General features: G+C 33.9%; 1 protein-coding gene and 1 pseudogene across 3 annotated transcripts; both read right to left on the bottom strand.

The window, feature by feature from the left end:
• Window positions 1-5,813: 5,813 nt before the first annotated feature.
• LOC111995761 (malate dehydrogenase, cytoplasmic) lies at window positions 5,814-12,064 on the bottom strand. Of its 3 annotated transcripts, none has more exons than XM_024027694.2 (7): window positions 11,765-12,064; window positions 9,908-10,066; window positions 9,641-9,816; window positions 7,812-8,089; window positions 6,857-6,992; window positions 6,623-6,734; window positions 5,814-6,148 (listed from the first exon to the last, which is right to left on the bottom strand). In XM_024027694.2, the coding sequence occupies exons 1-7, from the start codon at window positions 11,766-11,768 to the stop codon at window positions 6,054-6,056; spliced, it is 960 nt and encodes a 319-aa protein (XP_023883462.1). In that variant the 5' UTR covers window positions 11,769-12,064; the 3' UTR covers window positions 5,814-6,053. The 3 variants fall into 3 exon arrangements, with proteins under 3 accessions (XP_023883462.1, XP_023883459.1, XP_023883461.1); XM_024027691.2 differs by lacking the exon at window positions 11,765-12,064 and adding an exon at window positions 10,986-11,746; XM_024027693.2 differs by lacking the exons at window positions 6,623-6,734; window positions 11,765-12,064 and adding an exon at window positions 10,986-11,751.
• Window positions 12,065-15,586: 3,522 nt separating this feature from the next.
• LOC111995788 (malate dehydrogenase, cytoplasmic-like) lies at window positions 15,587-20,246 on the bottom strand (annotated as a pseudogene).
• Between the last annotated feature and the right edge of the window lie 1,982 nt (window positions 20,247-22,228).

Here is a 22,228-nt window from a genome sequence, read left to right as displayed (position 1 = left end):
CAATGATAAATGATATTAAATTCGAATCAATAGAGAGTCAAAGGAACCTACCCAATAATTGCTCTGGCGGTGCGACGGCAAAAGAAATAAAGCTTCCTTGTGGTTGGAGGCCGACGGTAACAACAAATCAATAAACAAACTATTGAAGAGAAACATGAAATTAACAATGAATGTGAAATGAAATGTAAGATTATAGTGGCATAACAATGAACATAGTATTTTGGGATTCAAAAAAAATTAATAAACGAACTATTTAAGAGGAACATAAAATTAAGAAAGTAAACATACCTCTCTGAAATGAATTGTGATAAATTATAGTGGCATAAGTTTTGAGGCATAAGGAGACGGAGATATATAAAAGAACAAATTTCACAACATGCAAAACAAACATTAAATGAAACTAACTCTTCAATTTCATAAATCAGGTGGCATTTACCTGGTGTTAACTGCATTGTATAGTTGGTTGGAAGTGGCTGCATTGAAGGCCCAAATACTAAACGCTGAAATCTTTTAAGCTCCTGCATTTATGTCTTCAAATAATCACCGAGTCGGAGTGAAAACCGTTGTTTTTTTTAGAAGTTGAAGAGTGTTTGTTCAGATAATCACTGAGTTGGAATGGAAACCATTGTTTTGTTAGAAGTTGAAGAGTTTTTGTATAGGGAAACAGAGGTTCACTGTGACTGAAATTCTTGGCTGGGTTTCATCTACAGGTGCGAAGGAAGAAGAGGGTTTGTGTGCAAATATTTAGGCTTTCATCTACTAAACTGTGGGTGGGTCAGCCTTGGCGTGGGTTAGCCTTTGAGCTGTGTTCAGAGTTGGCGTGGATTAGCTTTTGAGGTACACGTTGGTGGGCTGTTCAGCTTGGGTTATCATATGATCTACACGTTGGTGGGGGTTCAAAGTTGAGGTGGGTCAAAGGTTGTATGTTGGTGGGAAATTAATTGTTGGGTCAATATTTATGACGTTGGTGGGGGTTTAAAGTTGGGGTGGGTCAAAGGTTGTAGCCTTTCAGCTACATGTTGGAGGGAAATTAATTGTTGAGTCAATATTTATGGGCTTGGGCTTTCATCTACTTTGGCAATGTAGCTATTGTTTTTAGAAGATTACAATTGTAACAGTAAAAATAAGTTACCATAAATTATTAGGTTACAGTTAAAAAATTTAATGTAAAAAAGGTTAAAAAGACTAAATGAGAGTTTAGAGTGCCACATGGCAGGACCTCATGCATTTTCGCATGAGGTCTCTGCTTTTATATATATATATTGATAAGCTTCCAACAGAAAGCAATAGGAAACAAAACAACGAGACACTTCAGAAGCAATTCAAGATACTCCATGAAAATAAACAGATCCTAAAACGGTTCTATGTATGGAATAAGCTTTCAAAATAAAGAAATAGAAAATAAAACAACAAGGCCCTTCTTAAGCAAGTCAAGGTACTCTGTTTTCTCAAAAACAAACAGATCAATAAACAGTTTTTTAGGAGATTTCTTCATTAAACAATCCTAACTTGCAGCGCATATATGTGCGCGCGCGCGCGTGATACATCAATAAAAAATATATGAATGAAAGCAAAGCATATAAAAAGATACTTTTACAACAAGGCATTAATTTTAGAAAGCAACTTGCACAAGAGATGCAGAAGTATAATAAGAGATCTCCCCAATGAAAGAAAATAACCTATCCATATGTTTGTTTTCCAATCAAACTAAGGAGAAAAATAAGAATATAAAATTACGATATGAAATAATTCCCTTGAATGCAACACCCACTTCGAACCACCTCAACCAAGCTAAATACTTTCTTTATCATATGATACTAGTCACATAGTGCGGGATATGTAATTAATTTGTAAAGGTCTAGATTTTTTTTTTCTTTACAATTTATGCAAGTTAATATATTAGAATTAATCATCTTTTACAAATTATTTATGCCAAAAGAATATTTCATTTTAGCTGGATTTAACAAAACAAACTTGAGTGTATGTAGAGTAATGTTACAGTACTACAAGCTTTACTACATCAGATTATAGTAAAACACTAAAACTCCTAGTGCTTTTAACGCTTTCCTAATATTTATATCAGTTTTTGTTTTGGACAGAGTTTGGGGCTCTAACCATCAATAGGAAGATGACATTTATCCATGACTTGCTTAGTCCAATTAATCAAGTGAGTCATGTGCATACAGTGTCATTTTTCTATTTGTGCTTGGAGCCAAACCTTTTTCGTTTGTTTAAGAGAATCATTTGTGTTTTTTTTTTTTTTTTGAGAAATAATTACAACATGCTGCTAATCCTGCAACTCGAACCCTTTCTCCCTTAAACCCCCCAGCACTTTGTATATAGGGAGGGGCCAATTCAACTACAAGGCCTTTGGCTGAGAATTATTTGTGTTTCTAAGGCATTTAAGGAGAGGTATTGGAAATAAGGGAGTAGGAACATGAGGAGCATTCAATGCAAGTATGTCGTAAAAAAAAGAAAATCAGAAGAAGGAAATAAAAATTTGATGTTATTAGTTTTGATGGAGAAAATAATAGCTTGAATTGGGGGAAGGGGAGGAGGGTTGAAGCATCAATTAATCACCATTGAGTAGAAAATTAATAAATGGTTGGTAAGAGGAAAAATAAAAGAGAGATGAGAAATTTTTTTTGGGGGGGGGGGGGGGTGCGGGGGGAATAGAAAACAATAAAAGAGAACGAAGAAGGAAAAAGAAAAAAATAATTTAATTAATGAAAAAGCATGAAAACAAGGTTAAAAGAAATAATGCTATAATAATGGAGAAGAATGAAAAAAAAGGTAAAAAAAAAAAAAAAAATAGAGTAATGCTACCGCCACAAATGTCTATTTTATAACATTTTTATAAACTGGTGATGTAGTCAACTTTTTATTGGTTTTCATCTAGGCCCACCATTAACATTATTTTTTTATTTACCAATAACCATTCACCACATCAGAAGTTTGTAAAAATTTTTTGTAAAAAAGTTTGTGACTCTTGTAGTACTCAGAAAATTAATGTCATGAGGCAAATAAACCAGATTGATGGAGAGGTGTTAAAGAGGGAAGTCTAAAATCATGAAGGCATTAAATTAATATTTAAGAAATATTTTAAAAACTCACATCCATGGATCCACCTTTGGCCAAGGAAGAATATTCTTCAAGTGATAGTTTTGTTTTGTATTCACATCCTTCTCATTGTATTTTGTACCAGTTATTAGCTTATGCTTGGGGTGTTTTTTATTCTAGACTTTCTAATCTTTAATTCTATTTAATTTAAGCTCAATTTCACCAACCAAAAAAAAAAAAAAAAAAAATTGAAGAACATTGAAAAAAGTGTAATTTTTTTAATTAAAGAGGAAAATGAAGCGGTTTGATGGAGAGAGGAATAACTTAATGGGGGAGGAGAATTGATTGGGGTGTTCTTGCGTTAAGGTGGGAAACCCAAAAATTCTGGACAAATCAAATTATTAAGAATATACATATTTTTATATTTGAGATAGAATCCAACTCTAACCTACGATTAATTTTTTATTGATTAGAGTAATAAAAGTTATCAAATTTATACTCATATTGACCCCACGCTAGTTAGCCTCCAAGCATTCTCAGAGCCTTTATCTACAATAACATCTTTATGATTCAAATGAGTAGGAATCAACAAAGATAGAGAGGGCAAATTTCCAAAAGAGAACCAGACCTCCCCCTAGAGTCTCACCCTTAGCTACAAACTTTCCATCAGAACCCAACCTGCACCCTATTCTTACCAACCATGCTTCATTTGGCCAAGTCTCCGATAAGAACACGATTATGGGATCTTTTGCTTGTAAAAAAGTAACGAGCTCTTGAACTATTTGCATGGGTTCCCAAGCTCATGACAATTCCAAGCTAGACAACTCATTGTTCTCGACAGGTTGGTAACTGGCCTCCATTGATGTAGCTTCTATAGTCTTGAGATCATATTGCATTGTCCTTCTCCTGCTATTCCCTTCCTCTACCACATTGTAGATTGTTTATCCTTCATTTTCAAAGAACCTTTACTCAACTCTTAATTCACATTTTGTTTTTCTTTTCATGGGTGGGTTACCATGCCAATAGCATATGAATAATGCTAGTACCACAATTTTGTCACAACTTGCCCACATAGTGAGTTATGAATGATGGAATAAAGATGGTGGGTCTGTTATTACCACACCAATAGCATATAAATAATACTAGTATCACAACTTTGCCACAACTTGCTCACGTGGCGAGTTGTGAATGATAAAGTAAAAGTAGTAGGTTCACAACTTCATCACTCACAACTTGCCACGTGGGCAAGTTGTGACAAAAGCTGTGAATCTTGAACATGGAACCCTTTATGAGTTCTCCACAATGGCTTAAAAGTTCTAGCCATCGCCTCTATATTAAGGACAGGCCAAGTGAAGATGCATTTGCCTTTGATGTTTATTACTCAGATCCACCTTTACACCCTCTTATTTAGATGAGGAGAACTTTGCCTGAAGATTTGAGGTGAACTACATTGACCCTCTTCTTCTTCACTCAAAGAACTAGCATAGTTTCCTCTTCTCGTACTAAGGTCCATTTGGTTGGATGTGAAATAGGGAGGATAGAAATAAAAAGAAGAGAAAAGTAGAGAGAAAATGTTTTTAGTGGGTGTTTGATTAGAAGGAGGAGAGGAAAAAAAAATTGGTGAAGCCCAGGTGTTTTCTCCCTACATTGAGGAGAAAACAGGTTAGAAAATTTTTGGACTAACACACCCACATACTACAACATGTTGGGTTTTCTACTTTTCATGGCAAAAAAAAAAAAAAAAGTTCATCCATATTTTTTTTTTCTAATTTGTTATTTTCTTTTTATTTATTAAGGACATGAAACTAAATTTATACAAACTATATTTTCTATCCCTCTACTTTTCTACTCTCAAACCAAATACCATGAAGGAAAACTAAAAACTTTTTTATCCTCTCTCATTTTCTATCCTCTTACTTTTCCACCATTTCAACCAAACAGACCCTATGACACAAAAGGGACACAACTGTACTCACCAAAAAAGAGAAGAGAAACATGGTCCAAAACCTAAACTTGTTATACTTGCCTAATATTAGAATGTATAATTTCACATACAAGCATAATCATAATAAATGCCTACTAATTACTACTAGGGTAAATTACATATTTGATCCCTACACTTTACACTATATTTCAATTTGATCAATATCTTTTCAATTGTGTTAATTTGGTCCTTAATTTTTCAATGTCGTGTCAATTTAGTTTTTGCTACTATCTCTTGAATGAAAATTGCTAACGTGGATAACGACCAAAATAAAAAAATTAATTTAATTAAAAGACATAATTAAACGAATTGAAAACTTTTTTTTAGAGAGAGTTTCAACTTTTAACGTCCACTCTTAATGATAACTCTTTATCACAGACCAAGACACTAATTGGTTATTCGTATAGGCGGAGATTGAACCCCAAATTTTTTATTTAACTATCAAAGACTTTATTAGTTGAATTAACTGAAACTCACAAACCAATTGTAAAATAACACGCCTGGGTTGAATAGTACTTAGTACTTACAATTTCGATTTTTTTTTTTTTTTTTACAATTTCTTATCATCAAACACAGTTCAATTAAAATTTATTTAGATACGATGAAACATAATTTAATCAAAATTTGTTGGATACTCTAGCCAAGCATAATGGTAAGTGAATTCAAATTCTTAGTCATATGACCTATAATAATTTAGTTTTTTTTTTTTAACTTTATAAATTTGACTTTTTTTTAGGACTTATGAAATAATATAAAGTCAATGAAAACATGAGTAGTAACATGGAATTGATTATTGGATTTGGGGAGGTGCTTGGTGAACTAGTCTACACTTTTGCCAACACATGAAATAAGATAAAGCAGGATATATCTTGTTCAGTCATTGTTCCAAAGCTTATATGTGACTGATAAAATTTGTACATAGCGTTAGGATGGAAATTGGAAATCCCTTCTTCGTTTCAAGCATTATCAAGTCGTCTTCATTATTTTCGAAGGGAACATGGGTTCATTGTTAGTTGAGGCATGAATGGGCAACTTCTTTTTCGTCAATGAGGTCTTTGGCTGTTGCATCCATCTTTGCCCTTGAGAAGTCGTCGATCTTGAGCCCTGCCAATGCGTAAACAAGTTCCAAACACTGAGTGCACTGAAATAGTCTCATGCAAGTAGTATTAAAACATTTGGACCATTTTTCACAGCATTTTGGAATATATAACATGCTAACTGCTAACACAAAAGTATAGGCTACCATAATTATAACTATTCATTCATGAATCCTCAATTGTATTACTCTTAGCCCTCGTTTTATATCATCGTTGATTGCTCATTTGTAACTGTGAGTTCTGAGCTTTGTGCATTTCATTGTTATAGACTTATGGTCCATATATTTCAAATATATATCCTTGCTCTCTTCAACCACTAGTTTTGCTCTGAAACCATTATTTAGATATAAGACATAATTGACAAACAGCATATATTCCTCTATGCAGATTATAGTGATTTGTAGCTTTAGAAACATTAGCAGTTCAACTCTTAAGGAAAGAAGAAGTAACATTTACAACATATAGAAGCCACAAAACTTACCCTTCACAATTGACCATTTTCCTTTCTCACATTTAACAGGAAAAGAGTAAATAATATCCTTTGGGATCCCATAAGAACCATCAGAATACACTCCCATGGAAACCCACGTTCCCTAAATTACAAAGCCAAAGGAAAATTTACAAAAGATAATAATAATTAAAAAAAGAAAGAAAGAATATAATAGCAAATAAGTTCTGCATGATCAAATGCTATTTGAGATGAAAGAGAATCAACCTTGGGAGTCCCGAGAACCCAATCGCGCATATGATCACAAGCAGCACTTGCAGCAGACAATGCACTTGATGATTTCCGAGCCTTGATAATGGCTGCGCCACGCTGCTGTACAGTGTTGATGAACTCATTTTTTAACCTATGACAGACAAAATTTAAATAAATAAATAACAGAAAGGGAAGCAAAGTAAATAGGTTGACAAGGATGCATAGAGATGTGAAGATGGTCAACATAGCTATGTTGTTGAAGACCCTGCAAAGACTTGCAACCTAAATATTCAACATGCACCCAAATGTACCCAACACCAACCTAAAACTTTGGAGTTCAATAACTTTTCAAAAATATAAAGTCAGGTCCTAATATAGGACTGATGTGGGTAGTTTTGGGGCTTAAATATGTAAATTTCACATCTTTTTCTATTATACACCAACTGGTGCCGATGCTCTAACAGGGTGCAAGACAAATTTAAAAATAAGTTTGTTTTTTGGTAAGTACAAACTTAGGTATAAAAATTGTTATCACCTAAACCCTAAATATTGGGATCCCTGGGTTAGGTAAATAGCATGTAGGTACTAATTGACAGTGCACCCCAAGCTATTGCTTAAAAGAAGCATGGTAATCTAAGGAGAGCCATAAACTCACTGGAGCAATTTTGTCTTCATAGATGATCAATCACTATTTATCTTGAGGGGAGGGATTGCTACAATTACTAGGAACCATAATTTTTTTTTTTCCAAAAAAAGTTGTTAAATAATTAAATTTACCATTTCCTAAGAACTTAATCTTTTAGGACAAATAGTATCATGGTATGTAAGTGGTCTAAATTTAGAGGATTGAACCGTATGGCTGCTCTACCCCTCATTTAAATACTTATAGGTACTTTATCAACCTATGACTCCAAATAATTTAAACATGTGAAAGTGGCAAAAAATAAACATGTTAGATATTTTGAGATACCAATGATCGTCTGTATCAAGTTCTTTGACTAGTCTCTCTCCATTTGTGGTGGTGACAGTCGCATGATTGACGTCCGGATATTGAGTTGAAGAGTGATTACCCCAGATGATTACGTTCTTGACATCAGTAACATAAACCTTTAGTCTCTCAGCTATTTGACTTAATGCTCTGTTATGATCAAGTCGTGTTAGGCACGTGATGTTTTCCTCTGGAATTGAAGGAGCAAATTCTTTCAAGATGAGAGCATTGGTGTTTGCAGGGTTGGCAACAACTAGCACCTACAAAATAAAGCAATAAAAGGGTATCAACTTAGGAAACAATATCTTCTCAAAAAAAAAAACTTAGGAAACAACATTAATTCCAAAAATTAGCTGCATAACAGTGAAGATTAAAAAATAAATAAATAAAAAAACTCTTTAAAGATTTCAATCTTTCAACATTTGCAATTGTTAGAAATTTGACATTATGATTGATTATAGATAAGTTGGAAACAGACATATAGGAAATCTGGTTTTCACCGAATATGTTCATTAATAAGTTGGAAACTAGACTCGAAAATGTACAATTATGTTGTCAATGATCGCACATAGAGACACAAGATTTGAGAGGATAAAAAAAAACATAAATATTTAGAGTATTAAAGATTTGCTTGAATCGTGCATTTTCATGGCAGCTTCTTGTTCTTCCATATTCAGAGTGAGTGAGGCGGCTGGAGAACTAGTAATTTGGATACACATACTTCTTCAATCTGGAAAGAAAGGACAAACACTGCTCTCTGATAACTGAAAGATTTTTCTTTCTAGGGAAATAGTATAATTCACGCAATATAAAGAATGTCTGATCAATTATTCTTATGATGTAAAGGGACTCTAGATTAGGTAGCTTAGCAATATTACTAATTTGAGCACAAGTGTCCCTCCAGGATGTAACTTAAAATAGCAACATTAACCAAGATACAGACATTCAGATTGTATCAATTACCAAAGCAGGTAATGTTCAGAGGACATGCCAAAAGGCGTGCTACAGAGCAATTACAACTAATAGAAGCAACAGACCATGCCAAAGAGTATGGACAGGAAATGATAGCGAGACAAGGAATGTACTGGGACATATTATTACAAGCTAATAATAATGGAACAGGATGCTAAAATCATTAGTTTTTTTATTCACTAATTTTTATCATGGCCTAGAGGGCATCTAGTTTTAGGTGGTGCAGAAGCAGGACGACCAGTTTTCAATGGGAATGTGTTTTTGGGAAGTAAAATAAAAACAAACAGGATAAAACCCATGAATCAACGCCAAGATGTGGAGAGAGGGATAAAACCCAAGAATCAGCACTTAAAGACTGCTTTGAGTTAGTACCAAGCAAAGTAACAGAGATATGCTTGTATTCAACACGAAGCATGGGAAGTAAAAATTCCAACAAATTTTAAGATCAACCTGTCTACTGTAGTGAAATTAAATTAAAGAAGGAAGGGAAATAACTTCACAATCAAGTAAGAAAAGAAAATACCTAATAAAAATTTTCGTTAAATACAAAATAAATAAATAAATAAAATCCTAAAAAAAGTCTCAGATCCATTAGCATCAATCTTATCCAATGAATTCAATCAGCATCAATAGAACCAATATGTCTCCTCTTTTTAAACTTCAAAACATCTCAGAACATCCAGTTTCATGACTTTTAATTTTTAAAGTAAATTGAGCCATATATACAAAAAATACACAATCTATGTAAATGTGAACTGATAATATTCCAAATTGAGTGTGGGTGTGTGGGTGTCCCTAAAATCTTAAATCTACACACTCAAGTGAATTTATGGGGTCACCTTGCAATCCGAAGCAGCATGCTCCTCCAAGGCTGAAGCCTGTTCCTTGTAAATAGGCACATTCTTAGACATCATATCCTTCCTTTCCATACCTTCCTTCCGGGGGAATCCACCAAGCATAATAGCAATATTGACATCTTTACAAGCTTCAGTGACATCCGTGGTAGCATGCACCTCTATTGAACCATGTTCGTGACAATTTAAGAAACCTCAGGGGAGAATATAGTTCTATCTACCTAGAGTTAGCTCTCAAGATAAGAGACATACCTTTTAGAAGAGGGAAGGCACCATCAAGCAATTCCATTTTCACCCCATTCAAGGCTTCAGCTGCCGGTGAGATATCAAGCAAGTGCAGAATCACAGGCTGATCAGGACCCAACATGATTCCCCCTGCAATCATTGGAGCAATGGCATAACCTATTTGCCCTGTTGAAAAAAATCAAAATTTTGAGCTACAGATATACAAGCTATATATTATCATGTCTAGAAGAAAGAATACCAAACCTATAGAATTGAAAATCAAATGCACTTGCTCCTTTACATAATGACAACAGTCATCTTGATATAAATCAAGCTTTTTTTTTTTTTCCAATTCTCATTCTTTCCAACTATATCAAAAAGACTACAATGTATAAGATAATACAATGATTATTTCAACAACAACACAGTTACAATTTTTAGGATTTCTTTAGATTATCTACAGAAATCAGAAATGGCAGTCAAACTCATCTTCAAAGAAAACCACAGATTTAAACAGTTTCATTAAGAATTACATCACAGAACAGCAGTGCTGGAAGTCATAAACTGAATAAAAAACAGGATTTTCAAATTAAGTTAAGGATAAATTTGAAGAAAAATAATTAAAATACTTTTTTGTAGATAATTTTTAACAAAAATTGAGACAAAAATTCATGAAAAATTGGATGATGATTTTAACATATTTATAAAAAATACAAAGCAACAAATTCCATAAATTTCACTTATTAACAATTGGGGTCAGTTTTGACTTTAATTCCCATGAAGGAGAAACCTGATAAATTAGCATTTGCCTTAATAGTTTAAGCAGGCAGGAAAAAGTGAATTTTATCATTTAACCATTGATTCTAACAAAACCAATAAATGATATCTATACGAGCTAAAGATACCATAATGAGGAAACCAAAAAACAACAAGTATCCACAGGCATACAAGTAAATTTAGATTAAGCAATCATACAAAATTGGAAAGTTTGGGGTTTATCATTTGGAGAACATTCATATTTGTCAATTTGAATGAAAATTTAGATGACTGTTTCAGAAATTCAGCAAAAATAAATATATAATAATATCAGGTTGAGCTAGCATGCCTGCAGCACCAGTGACCAATACTTTCATTGGTTCCTTCTCCATCTTCAAGGAGCCCCACATATATGTAATAAGCTTCCAAGAGATAGCAATAGTAAACAAAACAACGAGACCATTCTGAAGCAATACAAGATACTCCATTTTCTCAAAAACCAAACTGATAAATAAACAATTCCTTGTAGATTTCTTCTCAAAACTATCCAACCTTCTAACATATATACACATATGTATGATGCATCAAAATACAAAAATATATGAACAAAAAACAAAGAATATTAAAAGAAACTTGTACAACAAGGCATTAATTTCAGATGCCAAAACAACTTGCACAAGAGACGCACAAGTATAAGAGATCTCCTCAATCAAAGAAAAGAACCTATCCATCTGTTTGTTTTCCAATCAAACTAAGGAAAAAGATAAGGATGTTACAGAATTAAGTTATGAAACTTCCATTGAATGCAACATCCACTTCTAACCACCCAAGCTAAATGGTTGTGCTTAAACTTTGTTGAGAGGATTGCTTTCTTTATCATATAATATAAAATTCATAATGAAGAATAAAAAAAATATATCATTATTGAAAATCATAGTGTTATTTTCCCACATGTTCTATTCTAAGCTTCCAAAACAAAAGAGTTAATATTGAAACTAAAGTCATACGATGAGAAAAGAATGGTACCAGTTACAAAAACAAAAACAAAAACAAAACCCAGCAAAAGAAACCAAACGGAGCAAAGCAACAAGCGAAAACGAAGGAAAAAAGAAAAGAAAAGAGAGAGACCCATCGCAGACCCAGTCACACCGCCGCTCAAGCCACCACACGCGAGAGAAATCCATCGCCGACCCGTCGCTGTCTCAACTGTCGGCGTCGCATACCCAAACGGGAAACGGGAAAAGAGAGAGACCCGTCCCTGGCTCAGATTCACGGTCAAATGATGAAGAAATTTGGTGAATTTGGTTGCGAATATTTGACTAGAGAATTAATTTGAGATCCTGTCATTGCTTCCTTGGTGAGAGACTGTGAGGAAGAAATTTGATTGCGAAAATGGAAAAAAGAGATCTGATGGTAAAAGTAAAATACGTGCTCAGCAGCGAAGAGATTAAGGTAGCTTCTAGGAAACTTTCTACTTAAAATATAATCCCATATTCTTCTTTATTTACAAGATTGCCATAAGTAAATAGTAAGTTAAAAATCTCATATAAAATGTGAATAAAAATATAAGATTATAAATAAATATTTTTTTTAAATCCCACCTTATTTAAGATTTCTAAAAAAAAATTAAATTAAATTCATTAGTTTATACAAAAGTAACAATTATTTTATACATATATATATTTATATATATTAAGAACCCCGAAATAACTTGAAACGGACAATAATAAAGATAAGTAATAGAAAAATGAACATTGATTCAACTTTCAAGGAATAAAAATTGTAAAGTTAGGAAAAGTGTTTGTTGGTAGTGCATAATAAGTTCATAGTGTCGAATTCCATTTTCATAGAAAATGTATTAAGAAATAATAGTGTTTTGTGTCTTTTGTTTTTTTTTTTATAGATGTTTGCATCTTGTTGAGGCTCATTTTTTATGAAGCCCAGCAGACCCAAGGCCTAGAGTTGCGGGCGAACTAAAAGAAAGAGCCAAAAAAAAAAAAAATGCATATGAATGGTTCAAGGGTCCATGAGATGGGTCCAGAAGAAGCAAATGGGCTTGAATAGGCCCGGAAAGAGAAAAGAAACAAAATCCATGAAAAGGATGAGGGAAAAGAAAGAATGGGCCACAGCAGGCCTACTGCAATAAGAAAAAAGAGAGTTACGGGCAAATGGAGAACCCACGAGCCTAAAGGATAAAGTCTGGCCAAGGAAGCCCAAAGTGAGTTAGCAAAAAAACCCATGTGTGAAACAAAACCAAAATGGGTCAGGGATGCCCACAAGAAAAAGGGACATTGGATCCCACAAGAAATAAGAGGAGTAACCCAGTAAGTATACTGAGAGGGAAAGCACATGGCAGACCCAAAGGGGCTCGGCAGGATTAAAAACGAGCAGGAGGAATAGCAACTTGGCATGGCAGGAGGCGCAAAGCCACAAAGCGAAATGCCCAAACTAAAGGGAAGCCCACTACAGAGCTCAGCCCTCTAAAGAAAGGGACAACACATGGGCGTTGGCCTGCCGGAAAAACAATCCACATCATAAAATGTCAAAAAGCGCACGGCAGGATATGCGCACCCATTTTCAGACCTCGGCAAACGAATGAAATATCAATAAGGTAACGCATGCGAACAACCCAGGCATCACTAGCCTATACCCAGCCACTATGGGAAAGGGTGATGTCATGGGTGAGGGCATGGTCTGGCGGTGGGGAGAGGAGCGAGAACCCATTTTGTGTTTCTTGCCCAGACTCTTTCAGTGGGCATAGTCCTGCTGGGATGACATGCCACCCAAAAGAGGCAAGGGTGGGTAAAAACCGCTGGTGCATGCCATGAGAGACCGAGAGAGAGAGAGGACACACTGGACGAAGTAGAGAAGGAACCTTCGTTGTCTGAAAGCCACGGGTCAATGGTGGATCAGAACCATTTGACTCGGTAAGTGGATGGCAAAAGGCTACGATAGCAGAATAGGGCCATAGAAATGCTAGAACAGTAAAATCGGCCATGGCAGGTCCTATATAAGGGACCCGTGGCTGTGTGCAAAAGGGGAGGCGAAAAAGGAAGTCAAAGAAAAAACAGAAAGAAAAGAATCGGAAGAAAGAAAAAACAAAGAGAAAAGAATCGAAAAAAAAAAAAAAAACAGAGAGAAAAGAATACTAAGAAAGAGAAACGGAGTGTTTATGGCAGGTATGCACCTAAATGGGTTAACACCCTCTCTCCCTCAATAGCCTTGTCCTCAAAAGGCAATACAAAGTCTATACCTGGGTATATACCATTTGGGGCTGTCCTCTCAAAGCAATTAATTTCACCAAGTGAAGTTACTTGCGTTGAGAGAGTAGTTTTCCCTTCCGTGGTTGGAATCCTGCGGCAATACTTAGTGTGGCAGACTCGTTTTTTTTTTTTTTTCTTTTTTACATATATAATCATGTTCTAATTCTTCGCTTAAGCATTATTCTTTAAAAGTCAGGCTTGTTAAGTTGTTCTGTGATTGTATTTCCTTTGCGTTTTCAATATTATGTCTGTCTGCCATAACTTGTTAACAATAACTCTACCTGCTGTGAGCTCTTAAATGGACTTTGGCAGACGCGACAAAGATTGTGCACAAGCCGGGCCAAGGTGTGCTCCAATTGGGCCGGTCCCAACCCAGAAACAACCCGGGCCTAGTGCGGTAGGAGCTTGCCTAATACCCCAAGCCAGGCCCACCCCCTTACACATCTTAATATATTAAGAAACAATGATTTTGTGTATTTGTATTGGTTGATAGTTTGTTAATAATATATGGATGCGCATTTGAATTTTTTTTTTTTTCTTTTTTGCACTTTCCTTCAACTCTCCAAACTTGAAATCCTGGGTTCATCCCTACTTTCATTGTTGGGACTATTATTGGCATCATTTTTAATGTACACTAATTCACAATTTGTTACTCCAATTGCAATTATGAAAAAAAGATTGAAAAATTTATTGCATAACAATACTTACTGATTAATATATATTGCCAATTTCTGCAAAATAGATTGTAACTTACTTAATAACTTATTTTTTTCACAATTTAAGTTGTTAATTGAACAAATATCTGTCATTAGCATTACTTTTAGTATGCAGTATACACTAATCACAAGATATCACCTTAAAAATGATGAAAATTTTTATTTATCTCCCTTAACTTATTAATATATTATTATATATAACTGTTAATTACATTTTTTATCTCAAATTTTTTTTTATAGGATTTTGATGATCTCAATTTTTACCCACCTTTTTTAGGCACTAATTAAAAGTAAAGGACTAATTACGTGTCTTCAAAGTCCTCGTTTCCTCAACTAGTACCTCACAAGAACACTCTGTTCTCTTCCAAACCCTACTATTACCAATGAACTTAACAACCAAGTCAGTTTCAAGATTACCCTTTTGTCTACTCACTGTCTCTCTCTGCAGGTATTGGTTAAGGGCAAAGCTTGGTCAAGAATAGCGATTCTGAACAGGTCCTCTGTGCTCAATTGTCTCGGTACTGCAATGGTATGTGTTCTCACTAGATGATACTTTTGTTCCTTTGTGTACGTCTTTTTGGCTATTGGTTGTCACCCAATGTGTAAATATTGGCTTAGTTGAAAGATTTGTTATCTAGGTCTTTGTTTTTATGGTGTTTGATTGAGAAAACACACCCACATCTTAGCTTCAGCCTTTTATGGGAATTAAGGCAATGAAAGACATTTCCTATAAACAAAATATTTAAGGTTAACTGTACTTGGTCAAACAGATGTTGGGTTAATTGTTTTTTTCCTTCGAGTTTGGGATGGATTGTGGTTTCCCCAAACTTCAAGGGAAGAGAGCGTAATTACTCCCAAAAGCGAATGTTTCTATTTTACTATTAACTATAGTACACATGCATTACATGTAATATAGTAGTTTTATAGGACTTTCAAAATAATTAGTATAAACTTTAAATGTAATTAGAAAATGAATGAAAACACATGATTAGTGACATAGAACTGTATCTAAAAGGCAACAAACTAAGTATTGGGGAGTTGCTTGGTGAATTCGTCTACACTTTTGCCAACACATGAGAAAAGATAAATCAGAATGACACATCTTGTTCTGTCATTGTTCCAAAGCTTATAAAGCTTATATGTGACAAATAAAAGTTGTACATAAAGTTGCAAAGGAAACTGGAACTCCTTTTTTCCTTTTCATGTATTTTTATTAAGTTGTCTTCATTATTACTCTAGGCATGACTTGGCCAAGGATTTTTCCTCAATGAGTTCTTTTGCTGTTACATCCATCATTGCCCTCGAGTACTCATCAGTCTTGAGCCCTGCCATTGCATAAACAAGTACCAAACACTGAGTGCACCGAAATAGTCTCATATCATGCAAGTAATATCATAAAATTTGGACCATTTCACAAAAATTTTGGAATATAAAATTCTGACACAAAACTATAGTAGGCTCTCATAATTATAACTATTTATTCATGAATCCTCAATTATATTACTCTCAGCCCTCTTTAATCGTTATTGATTGCTCGTCAGTAACTAGGAGTTCTGAGCTTTGTGTATGTTATTGTGATAGTCCATACTATTCCAAAAATATATCCTTGGTCTCTTCAACATCTACCTTCGTTAATACCGTTACTTAGATCTAAGAAATAATCGACAAACAACATATATTCCTCCATGCAGGTTACAGTGATCTGTAGTTTCTGAAACATTGGAAGTAAGTTCAACTCTCAAGGAAAGAAGATGTTACATTTACAACATGTAGAACAGAACATACCTTGCACAATTGACCATTTCCCTTTCTCACATTTAACAGGAAAAGAGTAAATAAGGCCAGGTGGAATCCCATAAGAACCATCAGAATAAACTCCCATGGAAACCCATGTTCCCTAAATGACAAAGCCAAAGGAAGAATTACAAAAGATAGTAATTAAAAAAACAAAAAACAGAATCTCAAAGGCAAATAATTAAGGTCAGCATGATCAAATGCTATATGAGGTGAAAGAGAATCAACCTTGGGAGTCCCGAAAACCCAATCACATATATGATCACAAGCAGCAATTGCAGCAGAAAATGCACTTGATGCTTTCCGAGCTTTGATAATGGCTACACCACACTGCTGCATGGTGGTGATGAACTCGATTTTTAACCTATGACAAACTAAATTTATTTATTTAGAAAAAGAAAAAAGATAAAAGACTTGTTGGGAGTGAAGCAGAGTAAATAGTGGACAAGGATGCTTAGAGATGTGAATATTGTCAACATAACTAGGTTTTTGAAGATCCTGCAAAGGGTTGCAACCTAAAATTTCAGCATGCACACTACTTTACCCCACTCCAACCTAAAACTTTGTTGTTTAATAATTTTTCGATATCAAAGCCAGGTCCTAACAGGATTCTCAAGACAAATTGAAGTATATAATTTTTTTTTTTTTGATAATTACAAATTCAAGTATAAAAATTGTTACCGCCTACACCCTAAAAATTGGGATCCCTGGGTTAGGTAATTGGCATGTAGATACTACTTGACAGTACACCTGAAGCTATTGCCTAAAAGAAGCAAGATAATCTAAGGAGAGCCATAATTTCACTAGGTCAATTTTCTCTTTATAGATGACCAATCACTACTTATTTTGAGGGGGAGGGATTGCTACAATTACCAAAATCCTGAATGTTGATAACATTACGTATTTGACTTAGATACAAGTTATGCTAGAACAATAATTAATTAATTAAATTTACCATTTCCTAATAATTAAACTATTAGAACAAGTAGTAGTTTATCATGGAATGTGTTCTGAATTTGAACCCTATGTTACTACACCTCCCATTTGAAAAGTTTAAAGTAGTTTATCAACATGTTTCCAAGTAATTTAAACATGTGAAAGTAGTAATAAATAAACATGTTGGATATGTTGAGATACCAATGATCATCAACAACATGTTCTCTGACTGGTCTCTCTCCATTTCTGGTGGTGAAAGTCACATGATTGACTTCCAAATATTGAGTTGTAGAGTAATTTCCCCAGATGATTACGTTCTTGACATCACTAACATGAACCTTTAGCCTGTCAGCTATTTGGCCCAATGCTCTGTTGTGATCAAGTCGTGTTAGGCATGTGATGTTTTCCTTTGGGATTGAAGGAGCAAATTGTTTTAAGATAAGGGCATTAGTGTTTGCTGGGTTGGCAACAACTAACACCTGCATAATATAAAACGCATCAACTTAGTCAACAATATCAATTCCAAAATTAACTGCACAGCATTGAGAGAAGGGGGGGGGGGGGGGGGTATCTTTACAAGCTTCAGTGATGTCCGTTGTAGCATGCACCTCTATTGAACCATGTTCATGACAATTTAAGAAACCTCAAAGGAAAGTATAGTTCTATCTACCTAGAGTTAGCTCTCAAGATAAGAGACATACCTTTCAGAAGAGGGAAGGCACCATCAGGCAATTCCATTTTTACCCCATTCAAGGCTTCAGCTGCCAGTGCGATATCAAGCAAGTGCAGAATCACAGGCTGATCAGGACCCAACATGATTCCCCTTGCAATCATTGGAGCAATGGCATAACCTATTTGCCCCGTTGAACAAAATCAAAATTTTGAGCTACAGATATACAAGCTATATATTATCATGTCTAGAAGAAAGAATACCAAACCTATAGAATTGAAAATCAAATGCACTTGCTCCTTTACATAATGACAACTGTCATCTTGATATAAATCAAGCTTTTTTTTTTTTCAATTCTCATTCTTTCCAACTATATCAAAAAGACTACAATGTATAAGATAATACAATGATTATTTCAACAACAAAACAGTTACAATTTTTAGGATTTCTTTAGATTATCTACAGAAATCAAAAATGGCAGTCAAACTCATCTTCAAAGAAAACCACAGATTTAAACAATTTCATTAAGAATTACATCACAGAACAGCAGTGCAGGAAGTCATAAACTGAATAGAAAACAGGATTTTCAAATTAAGTTAAGGATAAATTTGAAGAAAAATAATTAAAATACTTTTTTGTAGATAATTTTTAACAAAAATTGAGACAAAAATTCATGAAAAATTGGATGATGATTTTAACATATTTATAAAAAATACAAAGCAACAAATTCCATAAATTTCACTTATTAACAATTGGGGTCAGTTTTGACTTTAACTCCCATGAAGGAGAAACCTGGTAAATTAGCATTTGCCTTAATAGTTTAAGCAGGTAGGAAAAAGTGAATTTTATCGTTTAGCCATTGATTCTAACAAAACCACTAAATGATATCTATATGAGCTAAAGATACCATAATGAGTAAACCAAAAAACAACAAGTATCCACAGGCATACAAGCAAATTTAGATTAAGCAATCATACAAAATTGGAAAATTTGGGGTTTATCATTTGGAGAACATTCATATTTGTCAATTTGAATGAAAATTTAGATGACTGTTTCAGAAATTCAGCAAAAATAAATATATATAATAATATAAAAGGCATTCAAATTTCTAATATTGAGTTTCATGATGATAACAAGACAATCAAATAATTCTAGCAAGGACCAAGAAAAACCAAATAGACTATCAGGTTGAGCTAGCATGCCTGCAACACCAGTGACCAATACTTTCATTGGTTCCTTCTCCATCTTCACGGAGCCCCACATGTATGTAATAAGCTTCCAAGAGAAAGCAATAGTTAACAAAACAACGAGACCATTTTGAAGCAATACAAGATATTCCATTTTCTCAAAAACCAAACTGATCAATAAACAGTTCCTTGTAGATTTCTTCTCAAAACTATCCAACCTTCTAACATATATACACATGTATGATGCATCAAAATACAAGAATATATGAACAAAAAACAAAGAATATTAAAAGAAACTTGTACAACAAGGCATTAATTTCAGATGCCAAAACAACTTGCATAAGAGATGCACAAGTATAAGAGATCTCCCCAATCAAAGAAAAGAACCTATCCATCTATTTGTTTTCCAATCAAACTAAGGAAAAGGTTAAGGATATTATAGAATTAAGAAATGAAACTTCCATTGGATGCGCTAAATGGTTGTGCTTAGACTTTGTTGAGAGGATTGCTTTCTTTATCATATAATATAAAATTCATAATGAAGAATAAAAAAATATATCATTATTGAAAATCATAGTGTTATTTTCCCACATGTTCTATTCTAAGCTTCCAAAACAAAAGAGTTAATATTGAAACTAAAGTCATACGATGAGAAAAGAATGGTACCAGTTACAAAAACAAAAACAAAAACAAAACCCAGCAGAAGAAACCAAACGGAGCAAAGCAACAAGCGAAAACGAAGCAAAAAAGAAAAGAAAAGAGAGAGACCCATCGCAAACACAGTCACGCTGCCACCACACGCAAGAGAAATCCATTGCAGACTCGTCGCTGTCTCAACTGTCGGCATCTCATACCCAAACGGGAAACGACCACACTAGCGCCGCCACTGTCGCCACGCGAGACCCGCCCCTGGCTCAGATTCACGGTCAAATGATGATGACTAAAAGTATGAAAGAATATTTGAGTAGAGAATTAATTGAGATTGCTTCCTTGGTGAGAGACTGTGAGGAAGAAATTTGGTTGCGAAAATAGAAAAAAGAGATCTAATGGTAAAAGTAAAATACGTGCTGAGCAGCGAAGAGATTAAGGAACTTCTAGGAAACTTCCTACTTAAAAAATAATCCTCTATTCTTCTTTATTTACAAGATTACCACTTCTTTATTTACAAGATTGCCATACATAAATAGTAAGTTAAAAATCTTATATAAAATGTGAATAAAAATAAAAGATTATAAATAAATATTTTTTTAAATCCCACCTTATTTAAGATTTCTAAAAAAAATTAAATTAAATTCATTATTTTATATAAAAGTAACAATTATTATTATTATAGATATATATATATATATATTTTAAGAACCCCGAAATAACCTGAAACGGGCAATAATAGAGGCAAGCAATAGAAAGAGGAACATTGATTCAACTTTCAAGGAATAAAAATGGTAAAGTTAGGAAAAGTGCTTGTTGGTAGTGCATAATAAGTTCATAGTGTCGAGTTCCATTTTCATAAAAAATGTATTAAGAAACAATAGTGTTTTGTGTCTTTTGTTTTTATTAATAGATGTTTGCATCTTAATATATTAAGAAACAATGATTTTGTATATTTATATTGGTTGATAGTTTGTTAATAATATATGGATGTGCATTTGAATTTTTCTTTTTCTTTTTTGCACTTATCTCCGGCCCCCCTAACTTGAAATCCTAGGTTCGTCCCTACTTTCATTGTTGAGACTATTATTGGCATCATTTTTAATGTAAACTAATTCACAATTTATCACTTCAATAGCAATTATGAAAAAAAGATCGAAAAATTTATTGCGAACAATACTTACTAATTAATATATATTGCTAATTTCTGCAAAATAGATGGTAACTTACTTAATAACTTTTTTTTTCACAATTTAAGTTGTTAATTGAACAAATATTCGTCATTAGCATTACTTTTAGTATGTAGTATGCACTAGTCACAAGTTATCACCTTAAAAATGATGAAAATTTTTATTTATCTCCCTTAACTTATTAATATATTATTATATATAACTGTTAATTACATTTTTTATCTCAATTTTTTTTCTAGGATTTTGATGATCTCAATTTTTACCCACCTCTTTTAGGCACTAATTAAAAGTAAACGGCTAATTACGTGTCTTCAAAGTCCTCGTTTCCTTAACCAATACCACACAAGAACTCTTTGTTCTCTTCCGGACCCTGCTATTACCAATGAACTTGACAACCAGGTCAGTTTCAAGATTACCCTTTTGTCTACTCACTGTCTCTCTTTGCAGGTATTGGTTGAGAGCAAAGCATGGTCCAGAACAGTGATTCTGAACAAGCCCTCTGTGCTCAATTGTCTTAGTACTACAATGGTATGTGTTCTCACTGGATGATACTTTTGTTCCTCCGTGTATGTCTTTTTGGCTATTGGGTTGTCACCCAATGTGTAAATATTGGCTTAGTTGAAAGATTTGTTATCTGGGTCTTTGTTTTTATGGTGTTTGATTGAGAAAACACACCCACATCTTAGCTTCAGCCTTTTATGGGAATTAAGGCAATGAATGACATTTCCTATAAACAAAATATTTAAGGTTAACTGTACTTGGTCAAATAGATGTTGGGTTGATTGGTTTTTCCCTTCAAGTTTGAGATTCAAGTTTGGGATGGATTGTGGCTTCCCCAAACTACAAGGGAAGAGAGCGTAATGTTTCTATTTTACTATTAATTACAATACATATGCATTACATGTAATATAGTAGTTTTATAGGACTTTCAAAATAATTAATATAAACTTTAAATGACTAATTAGAAAATGAATGAAACACATGATCAGTGACATAGAACTGTATCTAAAAGGCAACAAATTAATTATTGGGGAGGTGCTTGGTGAATTCGTCTACACTTTTGCCAATACATGAGAAAAGATAAATGATTTATATAGAGAGAAAGAAAACTATGGGATGTGGAAGAAAGATGGAAGAGTGACGTATAGTAATAAATAGAGATGAGAGTGATGATCAATGATGATGAGA

This window comes from Quercus suber, unplaced genomic scaffold (genome assembly GCF_002906115.3).
Source record: "Quercus suber isolate HL8 unplaced genomic scaffold, Cork oak 2.0 scaffold_985, whole genome shotgun sequence".
NCBI lineage: Eukaryota > Viridiplantae > Streptophyta > Magnoliopsida > Fagales > Fagaceae > Quercus > Quercus suber.
Note: the sequence above shows the minus strand (reverse complement) of the source record. Positions and strands in the feature narration are given on the sequence as shown.

Coding starts and splice junctions, on each gene's coding strand:
- LOC111995761 (XM_024027691.2), bottom strand. CDS start 11,208: ATGTGTATATATGTTAGAAGGTTGGATAGTTTTGAGAAGAAATCTACA. Junction 6,735..6,856: donor GGGTTCTCGGGACTCCCAAG/GTTGATTCTCTT, acceptor TTTGTAATTTAG/GGAACGTGGGTTTCCATGGG. Junction 6,149..6,622: donor AAAATGGTCAATTGTGAAGG/GTAAGTTTTGTG, acceptor ACGCATTGGCAG/GGCTCAAGATCGACGACTTC.